Source organism: Lepeophtheirus salmonis, chromosome Z, assembly GCF_016086655.4.
Source record: "Lepeophtheirus salmonis chromosome Z, UVic_Lsal_1.4, whole genome shotgun sequence".
NCBI lineage: Eukaryota > Metazoa > Arthropoda > Copepoda > Siphonostomatoida > Caligidae > Lepeophtheirus > Lepeophtheirus salmonis.
The window spans coordinates 3,897,585-3,918,584 of record NC_092584.1 but is presented as its reverse complement, the minus strand read 5'-3'; the positions used below and the strand labels follow the sequence as shown (position 1 = coordinate 3,918,584).

At 32.4% G+C, this 21,000-nt stretch overlaps 1 protein-coding gene across 11 annotated transcripts in view; it reads right to left on the bottom strand.

The window, feature by feature from the left end:
• Window positions 1–21,000, bottom strand: part of LOC121130123 (uncharacterized protein CG43867) — a 396,776-nt gene that overhangs the window by 42,597 nt on the left and 333,179 nt on the right. For 8 of the 11 annotated variants that reach the window (XM_071893641.1, XM_071893640.1, XM_071893642.1 and 5 more), the window contains one exon: window positions 3,713–3,832. In XM_071893641.1, the coding sequence (XP_071749742.1) occupies window positions 3,713–3,832 (120 nt within the window). Of the gene's footprint in view, window positions 1–3,712; window positions 3,833–16,150; window positions 17,117–21,000 lie in introns of those variants that run through there. The other 3 variants (XM_040725837.2, XM_040725839.2, XM_071893644.1) reach the window with 1 other exon arrangement.

Below are 21,000 nucleotides of genomic sequence, written 5' to 3'. Positions count from 1 at the left end.
GTGGTATTTTTTACGACATGAACAGTGTTCTGTTTAATTTTCAAGTTGTCATAGTTTTCATTTTCAGTATCGTTTCTTTCTTTTGTACATACGGTATGTCATATTTTTTATAACTCTAGTTATAAATCTTTTACCTCTTGTTTTTCTTCATTCTATTTTATTTTTATGTTTTCTTAATTCCAGTGTCTTAATCTGTTTTCTTATTATACCCTCAAACATATTTAGCAATATATAAGAAATGTTGTGCACCCAAAAAAAAGTTTTTGTTTTTATAAGTGTGTAATCCCACTGTCAAAGTAAAATTATACACAAGAAGTAGCAGGTGAAAGACACTTTTTACTTTTATGCTTTTGCTAGAGGAGATATTTTTTTTTTCTGTGATGAGGATGGTATCATTTGTAAAAATGGTAGGTTTAGTTAAATTAACTCCATTTCCCACCTCTAAAAACTACACAGCCTCTGAAACTAGATACTCATGATGTTGGAGTATTGTGATCGTGTTTTGTTTCTTATCCTTCTCAATTAAAAAGGAATTTATTTTTCTTATATGTTCAAAGCCTAAGGAACAATAGATATATTTCAATTTATTTTTTGTCAAAGAGAGTCACAATAAGTATATTAAAAAAGGTTTTTTAATCAAATATATATAAAGGGTATAATTGAAACTTGGACTTCATCCAGGAATTTTTATATCCTGCTATATTTATATATTTATACATGTACAGATGGTTGAAATGAAGGGAAATTTTATTTTTTGAACTAAGTGGACAATTAATCGGAAATGGAAAATCGGGATCTCTGGCTGGAATCGGACAAGGGAAAATAAGGTTCAATTTTATATTCTGATTTTTATCGAATTACTAGTATTAAACTATTTATTACTTTTGTAGGTTATGAAAAAATAAATTACTTTTAAGAAGAAAATTTAATATTTGAATTATTTTTCACAAAAAAATTTATGTTCAAAAAATATAAACATTTTTTTGAGAACAGCAGTTGATTTTTGTTTATGAATTTTTTTCCAAAAAATTTTGATTTTTTGTAAACAGTAGTTAATTTTTAAAATTTTTCTCCATCTAATTTAATTTTTCGAGAATAAACATATGTTTATGATATATTTTTTTTACAAAAATTTTGATTTTTTGTAAACAGTAGTTAATTTTTAAAAAAATTGTACATAAAATTTAATTTTCCGAGAATTAGCATGTGTTTATAACAATTTTTTCACAAAAATTTAATTTTTTGAGAATAACCATATTTTTTACGATTTTTTTTTTTTTTTTTCAAATTTCAAAAACCAACCCCCCTACAATATAACCATATTGACGCCCCTGATAGAAAAGTTGTATTCTTTAACTATTATTCAAAATTTTAAAGAATCGGCATCGGGATTTTTTTTTTTTTTTAAATTGTCATATTACTAATTTTCTGCTTTGAGTTGGAGGAATAATTCATGGTAAGGGATGAAAATAGGTATATCTGGAAGTCTATGAATATAACCCCTCTTTTTTTCTAATTGAGTCGTAAATCCTTCTTCTTCCATTAACTTTACTGGCGATAGTGCCCAACATTACCAAAAGTTGTTAAACGCTGAAGAACAGACCAACTTTGATTCATTATATAAATTTGTTTGATAAATATAGCAAATAAGTCCTTCTGCATATTCTCGCGTAATTACTTGATATTTAAAATAATATTAACAAGAAACTTGAGAAAATAAAAAAAAACATTGTTCAGTTTACCAACAAATACAAAACTCGCACGCTAAAAAAAAGCTTAGGATTTACAATCCTAACTACATATTAATTTAATTTGATTAAATTGCTGTGAGTACTCAACTTATACTTTATTCAACTCTTTCTTTAGTCTATAGAGTGTTATGGAATTTCATTTCTTATTACAAGCCCTTTATACACAACTTTATACGATTATACAACATTTTCTGTTCATTTTAGTATGATGCGCAGGCTTAATTGTGTATCTCTTAGATAAAGTATTTAGATAGTCCTAAAGTTATTTTCAGACAATCAAACAGAAAGACAGAAAAATACAGACTCCGGACCACAAATGATTTAACCATTTTAATTACAAGGCATCATTACACAAACAAACGACAGCTGAAACAAAAATGAACAAATTTTGATTTCATCCCATGTCTCAAAGTATAAAAAGACCAGTTCTATCACGTATCTCCACTTAGACTCCCTACAACATTAAGAAATTCATTATAGTCGCATACAATCAAGAAAAACCAAACCTGGTCACAGCCACAATATTTCTGACTTCTGGCTACGCTGTATGTGGCTCTGACTTCCACCTCTGGGACTTGGCAATATAGAGGCAATTTGGTGAAAAAAAAGTTGTGTAAGGATGTGACAACATCTTTAAGCGTCGGATATAGTTGTAATAAAACTACCCAGTAGAGAAATAATTGATTTCTATGTAGACGACAGTAAGGATCGAGACTTTATTGGACCTATTTTGATAGGATCAAAAAATGTTTCCTACTTTCCTTAATCCCTTAATAAAAAAATAGGATGTATTTTTATCAAACTTGGTTGTGTAGTCCCCAAAAACAGCCGACATTAACAATGCTGACGTCAATTGAAAAGGCTCTACTTGTAGAAAAGATGAACGTTTTTGGAGAAGTAGAAGAGTTTATTGCATAGAATTAAAAAGCTTAATGACCGTAAATAGAAAGACTCTTAGGAAAAGTCGACAGATGTATCAATGTAAAAAAAAGTATCACCTTCAATCAGTGGTTGGAAAACAGGGGTAAATTACCCCATAGGGGGTAATTTAGAGCCTTTTTGGGGTAATGGAAGTAACACTACCTGGTGTTAAATGAACAAAACCAAAATGCCACAACAGGGGCGTGCGCGGGGGGTGTACTGGAGGACTGTAGTCAACACCCCAAAAAAATAATAGTTGAAGAATTTTTTCTTTTTAATAGTAATTATTTGCTCAGGATCAAACTTTTTTAAGCGTGATTAGGGGTCAAACTTAAATTTTTTGTGAATAGCTATGGATTTTGAATATTTAATATTGGAAATTTATTTTTAAAATTTTTTCTAATTCCTTGTAAATAGCTGTGGATTTTAATTTTTCAAATTTATTTCCACAAAATTTAATATTGGAAATTAAAAAAATAAAATTATTTTTGTAATCTTTAAATAAAATTTAATATAGGGAATTTAATTTTTAGTGAACAACGGTGGATTTATGACATTTTTTATGAATAGATTTTGTTCTTTTAAATTCCAAAAACCAAATCCTGCGAGGGGTTGGTATTAGTTTTAGGGTAAATTAATTTTACTACTAGTTCTTTTGGGGTAACGCCAAAAAAAGTTCCCCGAGCTCTGCCTTAAAGAATACAAAATTATCTACTTGCACAATGCACAATATAAATGATTTTGTGATTTTCTCGCCTCAGTACTCCGGGATCACTATAGTAACGTTGTACCAAACAAACCTTTGAATCTTTAATAAAGATATTCCTAGTATCTTTGACATTTTGAATAGAAGAAAATGAGTCTTAACAATCAATAATATATTAATTATGTTTCCGATGAATCATTTTTTCCTTCATAATTGACTCTATAAATAGAATTAATTCTTCATCCTTTTTGAAGAAGCTCTATGATACCATCCTCATCAATAAATAAATCTAATTGCTTCAAAATAAGGTATACTTTTCTTTTCTTCTTCTTACCTGTTGCTCGACCTCAGATTCTAAACTGCGGATAAGGCAATCTTTTGGATCATGAATAGAGTTGGAGGATGCATTTGGAGACCAGTCGACCTCATTGAGACGTTGTTCCATAACACGTACCTGGAAAAAAGAAAGGAGTTGTAAAACTATTGACAATGTAGAGTGAGCCCTCATTTATTCTTAGTTATATTTTTGTAATATAAAAACTCTTTTTTTTCTATTTTTTTCATTATTTATTTGAGAACCAGCATTGGCAATGGTCCTTAGTAGTTATTGACTTAATAATCTGTTCATGTCACAATGGTTAACAAATCAACCCCACAAATGTAGGAAGATAAATAAAATGTCGCAAATTTAATCATTTAAAAGGCAGTTTCTCAAGTTCAAAATGATAAATAGGGACAAAAATTAAATCTCTAAGTATATTCGAAATATAGTAAGACAATTAATATCAAAAAACGAGAATTCAGAACTAAAATATAAGGAGAAAAAATAATTACAAATTATGCGCGTAATAAAAGATATTAAATGCGACATATTTAGTACTAAAATACTCAGAGTATGAGGCCAATTAGAGTAATTTTGTCCAAATATTATTGAAAGAAAAAATTATTGTTTACAAATTTTAATTTGATAAAAATCCTTTATTCTTATTTAAATCGATAATTTCGAAGGAACAACATGAAAAAAATCATTTTATTTTTTCCCTTTATAGAGTTTCAAACCATTTTTTGGAGGATGCAAAGTTATTTTTTTGTTTAGATGATATAAAATGCAAACTAAAGAATATCTTGCACTACCAAATTCCGAACTTTGGGGATATGAAGTGTAACGAGGAGAGATGTGGGTCAAACAAGGGAAGAATAATAATAAAAAACTCTAGAAAAATTATAGTTGTAGTAATAAGTATAAAAAGACCCATTTTCTTTTATTTGCGTGGATTTTGCTAAGTAATCCCCCCTCCATATTTAAAAAAAAAATAAAATACTCTCAACCCAACATTTTTTTGCATAGTATGAGGCAATTTTATAACATAAAGGCTCAAATATGTGCTTTACATTGACATCTTTGTGTGTGTATAAAGAGGAATTACCCCTATGGACATAAGGAGGTGGATTAATACAAAGACAATATTGCACAAAGTTCAAGAAAATAGGTCATGAGCCTTGTTTACTTAATTTAGTCTGTCAAAATATCCACCGGGAGTGGTGTTGTCTTGCGACAAACTAATACAACTCCCTTAATGATCCTACTATTCAACTAGAAATGGTACCTGGTAGAGCTCAAAACCCTCACGTAAAATCAAATTGAGTTCTTTATCTCAAAGCTTTGATCCAAAATTATGGTCGATTATACATTTCTTACGTTTTGTCTCAAACTTGACATCTAAAAATGTGACCATATATATGTAATATTTGTAATTGGTTTGATTAAAATTGATTAGTAACTTTTGCCATACTCCTCCTGACTAACAAACAAAACAGGTGCAAAAAAATAATCACCCTTCAATTTTGTAGGCTCCTCCTAATGATTTTACAAAATAAGAGTACGTTAACTTTTGCTTTCTCTTTTTTTTTTTAAATCTACATATTTGAATCTCCGACAATCATACACAGAAACAAAAGATATAATTTACAGTAATAAGGTTTATTACAGCTACAATTGACCTCAATTAGCCTTAATAAATATGTACCTCTAACCTGGGTCTGAAGGCAGAGCATGACCTCTTGACCCATTGTCCCGCTGGCAGAGGGTTTTAGGCCCTCGGTGTTGAGGTGGCGTTTTCCACAGGCCTTGCTCTCTACGTACACTCAGAAGGAAATTTATAATGGGTTCACATCCGTTGAGTATGGTGGCCACATTGACAAGTGCTAAAAAGTCATGTTCTTCTGGGGAAGACTGAGTAACTTTGGGGGTATGCGCGAGTACTCCACCATGTTGGATAAGCACATTGGCACTCTGAGCTATCTTACATAGACATGAAATACTGAAAGTAACCCTGAGTATTTTTTGGAGAGATACAAGTGTACGTCCTGTACGGAACCAGGGTAGAATTGAAGGTAGAGTGAGAGACAGGGAAGTAATTCCCGCCTATGTCATTGCTAGATACGGAGTGGAGTTTGTGACTACTTACATAATATTATCAGGGGTTCCAGCTTATTTAATGAAACGTCATGATAACAAACCTGCTCTTCTCCCCAACATTCGACAAAACTCTTAGGGTAACTACGTTATTTTCGAGTTTCTTTTTATAAAAATTTAATTTTATTTAAATTTCTGACACTCAAACAGACAAAAACAGGCAAAATCACTTCTTAAACACCTTATATAGCATATTATTTTAATCGATTATCGACAAAGTATTCGAATTTCTATAAGTGTACGTCCTTGATAGACGCAGAGTATAATTGAGGGTTAACATTGTAGTAATTCCTGTTGTTTTATTAGATTAGCAACTTGTAGCTAATCTCATGAAACCTCATGACAGCTTAGATCTTCTCCTTCTAAATAGTGTTTAAATTGACAAGGTTTCCATATTTATTTTCGGTTTCTTGTACACAGGACTATCAAGGTAAATCTGGAATATATCTAAACCGCGAGTTTTGAGACTTATGGATATTATGTAATTAAAATTCCAAAACTATCAAATTTATTCACAGCGTATTTATTATATCGTTGTTCAAGCATGAATGAAGTCAGAAGAATTTCCATCATCTACGCTCACCGAGCGGGCAATCCGCGGAGGAGATAATTTCCCTCTTTAAAATTAAAAAATCAACAGCTCATGACGTGACGAAGGCTTTTTAGGACGAGAGAAAGACTAAGGAAGCAGCTCATTCAACAAGATATAATAAAATCCGAAATAAAAGGTTCATAGCTCTCTTGAAACGATCAATTGACATTGATCCAGACACGCCAATCGCTAGGCTGGCCAACAATCTGAATAAGGTAGACAGAATGAGCAAAGGACAAGATTCTACATACCTGTAGTCCTTAAGAGTGTACACCCCTTCATGAAGGAGTTGAATAAATTAAAAAAATAATGAATACTTGCATTTTCTATAGGGAGATGTCTCCTCAACATCCTTTGTCCTCCTCTGCAAAAGACAGACATTTCACGGAATTGATTGTGGTGGAAAAATGAGAGACAAATAGATAAGGTATATGTAAAAATAATTCGTAAATATACGAATAATGAAAATGATTTCCTTATCTTGAGAGCACAGGAACAACTTACAGCTGAATAGAAACGAATTTATGAATACACATAGACACACGGGGGAAAATAGTATGTACAGCTTTCATTGGAGAGCAGGAGGGGGAAGGAAATACAGAAAGAGAGTGAGTGAGTGATGAGTCATTCCATGGGGGTCCTATTGAAGAACCAAACAACATCCCCCTTCCCCTTTTTGTACGTAAGAATTGTAGAAAAAGAGAGAGATTTAAAACATCAGACGAAAAAGATCCCACAACTTCATATTAGACAAAATAAAGTAAAAACCTTATTTTTCCAACTATTCCTTCCAAAATATCAAGGACTTAACAAAAGATTCAGGCTACGTACCATTGTCTCAATCTGAGACAATGGCATTTTAAGCTTGTTTAATGTATGTGTATATTGAGTCTGTTTTGACAAGCTTCTAATCTATTTAAGTGATGCCCCTCAACAACAGTCAATGCTTAATGTCCTTGACACAACAAAAAGTCAAAATGCTAATGATTTCTCGAGAAAAGTTACTTACAACAGCTTTTGTGTCTTAAAATGTTTCCTCGTCTCTAGTCATCACATAGAATTACTTCAATTTTGCCCCAATTTTTAGGTGGATTTTAAGGAATTATGGGGTAATGACGTCAATTTTCCAATGTAGATTTGTGAGACCCTTACAGATAGAATCCCCCTAAATACTTACCAGTATGTATATTTTAAAATGTTTTATATTGCATATTCTTACTCTACACACTTCTCCCAGCGAAATTGCAGAAATGGCGGGTTACAGAGACGCGAGCATTGCTGGGAGAAATGATAGAGTTACAGGGAGTCGAAATTCCGTATTTTTTTTCACAGAAACACTCAAATCAACTCACTCAAACGACTGTTACATAACAATAGGCCGTCAAAAATGTCTACAACTTGGGTGAGTAACTGTTAAAAGAGGCTAGATAGATACAAATAATTTTTATTTATGAGTGTCGCCATCTTTAGGGTGAAGTCAGAAACTTTTCCAATCACTCTTCTGTGTGGACTTCTGCAACAATTCCTTGGTCAGATAGATTAATTTGAATACCCTTTCACCATTTAAATAAGCATTTACAAAAATCCTTCTAGCTTAATTTTGTATTAACGAGTCTCATATCGTTTAGCAAAAACATAATTTGTATTAAAGAGCAAAAAAAAAAAAAGTAAAGAGTCTCTTTCACCTGCTACTTCTTGTGTATAATTTTACTTTGACAGTGGGATTACACACTTATAAAAACAAAAACTTTTTTTTGGGTGCACAACATTTCTTATATATTGCTAAATATGTTTGAGGGTATAATAAGAAAACAGATTAAGACACTGGAATTAAGAAAACATAAAAATAAAATAGAATGAAGAAAAACAAGAGGTAAAAGATTTATAACTAGAGTTATAAAAAATATGACATGACGTATGTACAAAAGAAAGAAACGATACTGAAAATGAAAACTATGACAACTTGAAAATTAAACAGAACACTGTTCATGTTGTAAAAAATACCACACTTGGTTTCTGTCATATTTATTACAGCTCTATTTTTACCACTTTCAGACGTGTTTAGACAAAATGTATTTGTCTACGAAGGGGGTTTCATGAAGATGGTACGGAATTGCACACTTATTGAACCATCGAAAAAGTTCTTAAACTACGTTTTTTTTTGTAAAATTACAAATCTATATTTAGAGTTCTTTTTACAAGGAAAACATCATTTATTAAAAAAAAAAAAGAACATTAACAAGAACAATCGGTCATTTACTTTGAATAGGACATGAACGTTACTACCTTATATTTTATCTTTATAACAAAGATATAGAGAGTAGCGCCCTCATGCGGCAAAGTAATACAACTCCCCTCAACATGATTATTTATATATCATATGCGTGTATGTTACTCACATAAAGGGTGCTGAGAAAGTTATTCTAAGCATATGGCATGTTTTTAAGAACAACCTACATACTATCACGCCACCTTGTGGATAATATATTTGTTAAGTTTGCTCATGTCCGATTATAAAAAAATATTTATCTCTAAATAAAAACTTTATCCTTTGTTTACATAACAAATCTTACATTTTGACCAATTTTGACAAAATTATCTAAAAATAATTTTAATTCTAAGAAATGAATAGTAATCCTAATTTCATCTGATTCCACATTATTGTTTAATTATTTACCATTGCTAAAATTAAATTGTTTTTTGGTGAATCTTTGTAGAAAGAATATATATATTGATCGTGAGAGGCCATTTAATTTTGAGAAGTCAAGATTTAAGGTCCAAATCATTGCATAATCGATGATAACTTTTGAATAAATTGAGATACTTTAATCAAATAAGTGTCATTTCGTAGGTATGACTAAGTCACTAAATATATATTCAAATAAAAAAAAGATACACATTAAGGATGAAGGTGATTAACTCAAAGGAATTCTTAAGGATTTATCTTCTATATTTGTTAGGCAATTTTTTGTTTGTTTGACGATGTCTAATAACTCTGGGCAACACTGGCTACTATCGCTTTTCAAAGGGTCGTTTGAAAAGTCTATGCAAAGTCCATGCAAAGTCCAAGAGATTGAACTAATGGCATGCATCGAAGATATGTTTAGTTAGTAGCATCTCTTGGAAGAAACCACACCAACTTTCAGCCAGATCGTTCTTTTTTTTTCTGTTTGACATGCGCTTGAATCGAGGAATCGGTCAGAAAGATTGTTAGGAATGTCTTTGGGATCCCCTAGGAAAAATCCTCATCAACTTTGAGGAAAAGGGTAAAACTATTACGGATGTATATTGTTCAAGGTAATTGGACAGTTTGAAAAACGAGCTGCAAGAAAAACGCCCACCATTGGTCCACAAAAAAGTAATATCGTGATGGAAACAATGCACTAGCTCACACATCAGCCATTGTGGTCGCAAAATTAATGAAAACAGGGTTCCAACTCGAGATGTCCACAGTACTAGTACTCTTATGCACCTTCACTCTTATGGCATCCATCACCATGTCATGGATTTGATCATTGATTTCTGCAGAAGTAACCTCAACAGGTCGTCAGGAACGTTCAGCGTCACTCGTGCCCAAATGGCCACTTTGAACATTTTGAAACTACTTGTAAACTGTTTTAATCAAAAGTGTAGAGTCACCATAATGTTTATCAAGCTTCTTTCAGTCTGATGAGGCATTTTGCCTTTCATGAAGTAATGTTTAATCAAGACATGAAATTTTATTTCATTTTTCCTTTTTTTGAAAATCAATCAACTACATTGATTCAAACGAAAACCAAACAGAGAGAAATAGACCGATTTGTGCAGGAATTTGGTGTTTGTCTTTCCAAGTACTGTGTTACTAACAAAACATAACCTCTATACGCGTCAATAGTATCATCTCTCGGACTTTGCACGCACTTTTCAAACCACTCTTCTTGTAAAAGAAAATAAATGTGGCGAAACGGAAAGAATACAAATTGAAAATTTGCTAAGGAAATTAACAATCGCAGCGCTAACATGTTTTGTATACGAAAATATGATGCATAATATTTTTCTCTATAAATTTTTAAATATTTAATGGCCGCATTTATTCTGATTATTTAAAGCATTGAAATTATTTTTAGGCTTTATATATAAACATATTTATATCTGCAATTGATTCATGTTTTTAGTATGCTGTGTAGTCCGGGAGAAACAACCCTATGATGCCTTGATTTATGGGCACAAAAAAGAAAAAAGTACATACATTTTAAGTCTATATCCATATATAAATAAAATATAATTTAATAGAAAAGAAATGTTTTTTATCGTGTATTTTACATAATATTTAAGTAAACATCATCACTCAACCTCATGTGATTATCAACATACTTGGCTTCATCACTTAATACTATGCAAACGGGCACTCATAATGAAATTGCGGTTTTAGGAAAAAATGGCTCCCGAAAAAAGTCGGAGAAGGTATGGAAGTGAAAAAAAAGAGCGGAATTATTGTAGGCTGATATAACATCTATTACCAATATAATCTATATTAATAAAACAAAGTGTATCTATATAAATGTCGGGATGAAAAGTAGTCACACTAATGGAATCTTTCTCGCATTTTCCTTGTAGCACTGAGCGGTTATACAAGATGCACTATATAAAGTGCTCGCTGATGTATATCATATACATATTCTTGATTTAAGAAATAACAAATAGTCGTATTAATGAAATTTTCCTCGTGTTTTACATGTAGCATTTAGGATATGTACCTACAACTCACACAGGGGGTTGAGTAATTACATGTGAGTGGCTCATCAAAAATGGCAAGCAACACTGAGGATTTCTGGGACAAATATATATTATTAAAGCGAAATTTGTTATTTAGACAACCCTAATGACTTCGAGTAAGATCAGGTACAACCGCTAGTGGATCATAAGATAAATAAAAAAACAAAAAACACGAGGGCGAGTCGAATCGAAGGAGTACTAATTATTTCGTCGTTATAACTAGTATTAACGGATTATTCATATTAGAAAAAAACTCATGGATTGACAAACAAGGACAATAAAAGGCAACATCACTTATTTCTACTTCGTTATGATGGAGAAAAATTGAACTAGGGGGGAAAATAATGGCATCACATTATGAACCAGGAAGTACTTTAGTCTCACGAGTGCTACCTTGCTGAACTTTAGGTATACAGACGTTTCTAAAGTCACATTCCTTAATTTTTTAGTATGTACTTTTTTTCTTGAAACTTATTATTTAATAGCTTCTGTGAGCTATTTGCATCTTAACAAGAGTTAATTATCATGCAACCAAGAGTGATTAGAAGTAAAAAGGTGAAGAAACAGCTAGACAGCTGACCCCTAAAAAAAAGCCGTATATTATTTTATCATTGGGGCAATATCAACAAACACTGATGAAAAGTATGAATGGACAGAAAAAACAATCTCAATTGCTTCAGTACTTTAAAAATATGCAGAAAAAAGAACCAATGAAGACGTACATAATCTCATTCTGTCTTTTTAAAAGAAAACAAACAAAAATCTCTCTTGTGAATGTAACCATGCACCAAAAAGTGTGACTAATCTTATACATGAACAACACATGATTATAGCACCAAAAAAAACCCAACCCAATTTCTTTAGTGTTCAAACTCATTGAATGGGTTTTAAAGACAATAACTAATTCATTTTTTATGCGTGTTCAATGAGTATATACAAAATATCTGTATAAAATTTATATAATAGAGTTTGTGCGTGTCCTTTGTGGGTGACAAACCGTTTTGGCATAGGAGGCGGAAACCATGCATGGGTGTGTACATTGAACCTGGTCAGGCTAAGACATGGGGGGGGATGATTCTTTACCCAAAACTCAAGGAGACTAGATTGGGGATGGAGCTATGAATCAAAAAGTGAGTCACCACTCAAAAACAACTATACTAAAAAGTACGTTGTCTAAATTTATTCAAAATCAAAAAAGTTATGTGCAAAAAAAAGAAATTGTTGAGAATTGTACCTTTGTTCATTTCAGGGATAAAAAAAATCAATTTCCAAAGGAATACTGGATTCGTAGATAAAATAAAGTTTGTAGAATTTTTTTTTAAGGAAATTCGTTTGCATATTACATTTGACACATAAAAATTGGTATTTAACTAATATATATCTATTATTTTCTTAATATTATTTTCAATTATTTTCCTCAAACGACCAATTACAGTTTTTAAAAAGAAATGCCACATAAAAAATACCTTTTGGACATAAAGTTATATATTTGCAAAAATGAACCAGTTATCTAGGATTATTTTTTCCACGACATTATTCTCCATGACTTAGTTTCGTTTTGCATGGTCGAAAAAAAAATCTTAATACGTTTGTGTTCCTCTTCACAATGTCAATAAATCCAAATGTCTGTAAAAAGTTAAGTTTAATATACTTCAATAATATAATAGTAAATAATTTAAACCCTGAATTTATACGACAACTTTACAAAATTTCAAAAATTGTATTTTGCTTTCTCAAACCTTTTCAACCCCCATCAAATTTTTCTTTTATATATGAATCCCACTCAATTTATAATGACACAACAACATGGCCTTCAAGTGTAAGAGTTGTAAATGCTCTGCTTTCTAAAAATAAGGTACATCATGTAATACGTAACACTCAAATCTAGACTTGATGGGGATCGGTGTACATTGGAATCTTATGTTTTGGATAGATAATTTATTTTAATTAATGAAGAATGTGGAAAAAAGTTTGAACGATTAATCAATGTCCTTTAAAAGGAATCATTTTGAATTAGAGAAAATAGTAAAACATTTACATTATTTTACTAATTTAATTCCATATAATTTAAAGTTTAACTTTCATGTACTAGAATTGTTTAACATGAATCTCAATGTACTCTAATTAAAGTACATTATTCTTATAAACATTGCATGTTTATACATCCAAGAGAGAGTCAAGTTCTATTTATGAGGATGTCAGGACTGATATTAATACTGAATATATCAAGCAAAGTTTGCTTGATTCTCACAAAAGCTGTTTCGTTAGAGATTTGAAATCCTTAGCTTCGGGAGTTTGATAAATTTTTGAGTCAAAAAGGATGCAACTTAAGTATATGATGCAGAAAAATATCAAATTTTTCACTAATGACCTCCCAGTGTTGTTGTTGAAAAATCCAAGGACAACAACGTTATTTTGGTTTTAAATTACAAATTTAACTTCAAAAGTCTAAAATACGTAAGATCGCTTAATATTTTTATGTAAATGTTAGAAAGACGAGTCGCACAGTTTCATATTTTTACACATTTTCATCTGAAAAAACATTTGAGTTGGAGATGATTCTGACTTGGGCTAGGCTATAAAACTCTAAGTAAAAGAGAACAATAGAAATCCAGCTTCAAATTTAAAAAAAGAAGATAATTCCTATTTATTTTTTTAAACTAAATAAATACATAGATCCAAATATTTTATTCACATATTTGAGTCAACTATAGACTTTGATTTCGAATTAAAACAATAATTTATGATACCCATTAATGTTAGCTATAGTTTAAAAGTGTTTATTATATTTAAGAAACTTAAGCTAGGCCCCTATGGCTTTTTAAATAAAGTATGTCAAATTTATCCGTCTTTTTTTTGAGTGGGGGTTGGGGAACGAACCATTTTGAGTACTGGAGTGCAATTTATGACAATCCAAAAGGTTTAATAAAATTAATTTATATTTATAAAATGTTACTTTTATGTTGAATAATGTACTCCACACTCAATCTAGTCTGTTTACAGGCCACATATATTTAAAAAAAAGTACAATAGTACTAAATATCGAATCCATCATTTCATGTCGAAAAAAAAAAGAAGGACTCTAGAATGAAATAAAAAGAATAGATGCCTATGCAATTAATTACAAATGTATTTAAAATAGATCAAACTGCAAATATTGGGCAAACTTTTAAGAAAGAAAACTATGGGTTCAATAAATAAAAAATATAATTTTTTCATACCAATGTCTATAGGCAGAGGAGTATAAAGAATGCAAAAGACGAGTAGATAATTTTTTTAAGCCTTTGTGGTAAGTGAAAACTTTGTTTACGAAGCATAAATATTTTTTGGGGTTAATTAACTCTTATCATATATATAAATATAAACCAACATTAAAATAATCTAGACAAAAATCCCAATAGAGAGAAAATCCCAATTAATTTTTGTGTTTCGATTAAATGTAGACCTAAATTCAATATACATCCATTTTTATTAGACATATTTATATCAGTTATAGAGCTATTATTCAAATTTGTGGTAATAGCTAAGATACCCATGTATTTTAACTATAGTATAAAACCTTTTTTAGATGTCCAAAATTTATATTGGCCTCCAATATGATGGCCAAATTTAAAGACAATCAATCGATTTTTTCATTCTTTTATAGTGACGATCAATTTTGGCTACTTCAAATGCAATTTGGGGCAACTATTTAGGGTTGCAACCCGACTATTGGAATATAAAAGGATGAAAGAATTATGATAACACAACTTTAGGGACGTGTTTAGAGAAACATTGTGACGGTTGACATCAAACAAAAACACATTTCAATCCTTTGCAAGACCTTTTTATTAAAATAGGAATTTAAGATACGGTTTTTATACATATTTAGTAGATAGTGTTGGAAAGACTCAATTCAATTAATGAAAGAGCCTTCAGCTTCAGTGACTACATCCACTCGACCTTAGAAGGGAGCAAAGGTGTTGTTAATTTTAACTCCATCGACTCAAAATGTGTGTAGCTGTTACCTTGAACCTTTACCTATAAATTGTTTAAAAGCTAATAATTTAAAGGATTCATATTTAGGATCCTTGAAGACCAATTTTTCTATACCCTCAGTATTTCAAAAAAGAACTAGAATGGGCATTGGGCACTCTGTAGAGTGCAAACCTCCGCCTATGGGGATTTTTCATCCATTATATTTTTAGTGATATAAACCATCTTTATTTACCTGAATATTATCCAAAGTTATGGTCGATTTTGATTATTTAACATTTTGCACTTCCTTGCCTTTTTCCTTTGACGGCTCAAAATTTAATGGCGTCTTTCTGTGACCGTTTATAATATTTGTAGCAAGTAAGATTATAATCAATCTGTAACACTTGCCATGATCCTGATGACCGACAAACATACATAGGCTGAAGCATGACCTCTTCTCAAATTTGTTCGGTGGAAGTAATAAAACGTTAAGTTCGTATATAGCACTGACAGTCTCTTACAATCTGCAGTATATCAACAGATCCAATATGGCAGATTTTCGGGGGATGACCTAATTGATTTGAGGGGAAACTTGACAACAGGGAAACCGAGCTGTTGAAATATGAACTCATATTACACACACCCAAAAAAAGAGAAAGGGAATATAGAGGAAATGGTTCTTATAACGAAATAATACTAAAGACTTGATTCATTTAGTCCTCACACTACTGTTTACTGAGGGGCATATTGTGTTTAAATAAGTAAGTAGGCTACAACTTATTACCCTTAAGAGAAACAAAACCTTCAAAACTTTTCATTTCATTGTCAATAGTTGTTTTTTTTCTGTTGTTTTCAAGTTCAAGATCATCTCTATTCAACTTATAGTAGTACATTCCCCCTTACACCTCTTAGAGACTTTGATTGTGGATTGAGCTCCTTATACATACATATATAGATACTTGAAGAAAAAACTAACAAGAATAATAACGTACCTGACTCTTCCCATTATTATTATTATTATTATTTAACAACTTCTTTTTAATTTCCACTGCAGGAGGACCCCCCAAAGGCTTTCGTGAGGAGTTCTGAAGCCCTGCCAAATTCCTCTCTTCATGAGACCTTGACATGAACCGATTTGACGAAGAGGATCGACGATACAATGGCCGTGAGGAAGAAGTGGAAATGGGGCTCCGCGGAAGGGATCCCCCATGAGGAGTAGAGGCTTCTTTTTTGGGGGTCTTGGACGAACCTCTCGGACTATTAAACTTTGACGCCGTCGTCGCCGTTCCGCCTCCTCCATTGGATCGATGATTAGTAGTACTGCTGGATGTGGTCTTTTTGGACTTGAATGACTCAGTGCTTCGTGGTGGCGTGGGCATGTTGTTGTATTTGTTGATTCAGCATTTTTTTAGTACAAAAAAAAAGTTCTTTTAAAAGAGTAGAATTGAATGGTATTGCATTTATATCAAAGGGGATGCCTTAGAAGAATAATTAGACATGAATCCTCAGATGAGAAAAGAGCACTTCAAAATTGGTATCACACAAATCAACTGTCACTTTATAACTATGTACAAATTGTATGTACATACAAACCAATTCTTCTTCTTACCCTGACTGCTGTGTGGTTCTCCCCTCTTTTCGAGGGCCCGCAATGTGGTAAAGAGTAGTGAATTAGAAAGCACTGCTTTTTTTTCTACACACGCTCGATCGCCCGCCCGGGTTTCTATATATGTACGGAGTAGTAGTAGAATCAAAAGAAATGGATCCCTTTAGGAAGAGAGAGAGGAACAGGGAATCAAGTTCACCGTATATCTACAACTAAAAAGAATGTTTTACATAATAGTAGCAGAAGAACCGTAGCTTCTCAAGGGGGGGAAGAATACGCGGATATACAGACACTAACATACCATAGTTAGTGCTGCTGATAATATGTATATTATGAGCCTACATCAATACAACGACTACCCTAACTGTAGGAGCCTTCCCTTCTTGAACATCCATTTTTCTTCTTCTTTTCCCTCCCTCTCTTCTCTTCTCTTATTGATTTTTCCCTCTTTTTAATACGTTGTAAAATCTACAATATATACTCTTGTTCTTGTTGGTGGTTGAAGGTACACTTGGGTGTAGCCTTTGCCATGAGATAAGATTCACACTATATAAGTAACAAGGATTGATTTCAAAGCATTCAAATAAATCAGGCATTTTTAATTAAGCAGGGCAGGGAAGAAGCAACCTAAGAAGTAAAAAGAGAAAGGTTCCTTGTAGACCCAATTTCTCTCTTTCTCTCGCATTCTCATGAGAATATTCTTCACTCTTCTTTCCTTAATTCATTCAAAAGCTCATCGACATAAATTGCAAAGATAAAAGAGAAAAATAAGAAGGTCCATTAAGATAAGATTAAGACCCTTTAACTAAAATTATCGGACATCTGCATACTAAATAGTATAAAAAAAATCCTTTTAAAGGGATTGCAAAAAAAAATAATAATAATAATATTTTACATACAATGGGGCAAAATAAAAAAAAAATGGTAGGGTACAAGTCTTTATACTGCAAGTCCAAGAAGACCAAGTCAAGTTCAAGTCCTCTGAATATAATGAGTAGTCTAGTGTCTAACCACACTTAACAATCCTTACAGAAAGTACAATCCAATGTTATTAGGCAAAAAATCAAACGGCAAATACAGGAGATTTATCAAGTCACTCTTTTTCATACTAGTGACGTCATTGGGAATATTGGTTAGGACTAAATGTAAGTTTGTGTCAGTCCTTATTTATTCAGTCCAGTTTTAGGACCGATTCTATTCGCCTTTGGGACCAGTCCTTCAAACCATGGTTCATAAGCACCCTGGTACTAACACTGATTTTTAAAATACTGATGTACGAGACTAACAAGTTGTCAGTCCTTGATAAAGATCAACAAATCAACACTACGTATATGTAATATGTGAAAAGTGAAGTCATTTTAGTTTTTTTTTCAGTTGATTCGTTATTTATTCCGAAATTCAGGCTATGGTTAGGAGTATTTCCTGAGTCACCCTTTATGCTAGTCAGTTGTCAGTGCTAACTGAAAATCGTTGCTGACTAACCTTGTAAACATATTGGTAAAATCGATCCCTCGTGACGTCATTAAGGGGTTTTTTTTTTCTTCCTTTTTTTTAATTACTCTGTTACATAATAGAACACATTATATATATACATAATATGTTCATTTTTACATTGCAACATACAGGATATTTCACGTCAATCCAGGCCACCTTTAACCGCATTTTGATCATTCAGGAAGGGGGTAGGGGGGTTGAAATTTTATTTACATGCTCTGACAATACAAAAGATAGAATTTATTTAATGTGTCTTCGACAATCATTCGCTCGATACGAAGCCCAAGTTATTTCCCGCCATTAACCACATCCACGGGGAAGACTTTGTCCAAGTACTTGATGATGGAAGCTTTCAAGAAGTCTATGCTGTTGTATGAATTGGCAGAGACCTTCCTCTCTAACTCCCTTTGAAAGATGTAATCCATGGAATTGATATCGAGGAAGTTAGTGGACCATGTGTTGGGCTTCCAAAAATGCCCCTTTCTCTTCTGTCAAAGTGTTTTGGCTCTTCTGAGATGGGACCGTGATATTTTTATGTTGTGTAGTGTATAAAAATATCCCATGATTTTATATGTCTATTATTGTAGTGGTTGAGTATGTAATTAGAGAGCCAATTTTTTTAGCACTATTATTGGAAGGGCCACATGACCACCACAGGCTTCTAATAACTTGATATGACAGACGCTACAAATGATTCTCAGTAAGAAAGTATTATTTAAGTATGTTTATTGCACCAACATACACATATTGTCTGCATATAAATGCCTTTTTACATGTCCTTAATAAGCAACAATGACAAAACATAGCATTTTTAAATGGATCTCTTTCCCTCGTCTTAGATAGTGGTTTTTGGACAAAAAAAAAAGGAAGGAAGGAAGGAAGAGTAGGGGTCCTAGTTCATAAATAGATTAGGACACGAGCATAAATAATTGGGGACTTTATTTCTCAATACATTTTCTATTTCTTAATTGAACTGTGTTATTGATTTTGTACGCCTATTAAGGAATTCTTTAGAATAAACGCTCCCATAAAGCCTACAAAGAATCAAAACGCAGCATTGATGTATTCTGTAGAAGTTATAACTTGTATATTACACAGATTGTACAAGTTGTAACCAATTATTCGCATAAAGGATTTAAAATGAAGAATTTACTGGGTAATTCTAATGGAAATACTGCAATAGATGGTAGACCATATGTTGATGTCCCAACAGTCTGGAAAGTTTTCTTACAGGAAGGTCTGGGTCTTAGCGGATTATGACAAGGAGGAGCACAATCTTGTAAGAAAAAAGTTGTCACAATTTTTTTATCTGGGCCAAGGTAGCATTTTCATATCCAAAAGTTTGATGTAAGCATCTGCATTGAGCACTCCTTCCTCTCCTCAAAAATGTCAGGCCAGAGTTCACCTATGATTGCTACAACACCCAAGACCATGGTGGCGGTGAATCAGTCCCTGGTACGATACACCATGGTTAGGATGCATCCTAGCTCCTTGGATATGGGTGTGGGGGCATTAATTATGTTTTGAATTGAGTAGAAACTTTACATAATGAATCTCGAGTCAAAAAACCCTATTTTTCGCCGAGTAAATGCTAAAAAGGGGTTGTCGCTATCAGCAAGGATTACAAGGAAGGCTTCGTGCCTTTTCGAAATATAATATTTGGGACAACGAATTCGTAAATTGATTACATTTTTCCCAACTGGTGTAGGTTAGAACCAGCTATATAACTAAAAGGAAATGACCTGCCAAAGTGAAAGCATAGATAACTTTAGCGTCTAGTTGGTAGACATCTAGCTATATTTGAAATTCCCATAATACCGGGTAGGCAATTGAAATCTGAATTATTACTAATTCAATAATTAATTAAGGTTGAGTTATTGACATTAATTCATATTTTGATATATTAAAGTATAAACAATTATTTACAAAACAAAAGAAATATGAGGTTCTGTAGTGAAGGTACAAGTAGAGGCAATGTCGCTTGAACGTGATCGACGAATTTCCATTCCTGCACTCCAAGCAGCTAGGCGTCTACAGGATCAACAACTACACTGTCGACAAGTCCGAAACCTTGGAGAGGAAGAAACGCTCTGTCATTAAATGCTAAACTGGATCCGGAGAAGTTAAAGAAAACAGGTAGTGCAACTACTCAAGTCCATGAGGACCCATGTCAGAGATCTCGGGGTTTCACACCAAACTTTCCACAGAGCTATAAAATAATTGGGTACAAAGAGCCTTGTAAGGGTGTAAAGACCACTTTTGACATCAGCTATGAAAGAAACTACTTCTTCTGTTGTATGACTTTAAATGAGTCTTTGATTTCTTTTGAACTCTTGTTTGACACTTTTGACCCCCTATAGCCCTGATGCCAACACCCTCCACTATACCTTTCAGATACATGTTGAGGGAATGGCCGTTATACAAAGCCACTATCAGCCAGCACTGGGACGCTATGACAGTGGTGTCAGGTCTTCAGAGTTTAATGGAACACTCGGTACATTTAATTTCACAGAGGAATGATCCCTTGGATTTTTTTTTATATCTTAAAATAATCACGACTTCTTTTCCCATTTTTCAAAGATAACTCTAATATATCTATGTATATATGCTGAGTAAATCTGACATCAAAATGATATGTATGATATACAGAGGAGATTATTCTCTTTGATAAAGAAGGGCTCTTACTTTATGAAAGCAAGTGCATATGTGGCTCATCAACACAAAAGAAAGATAGAATGATTT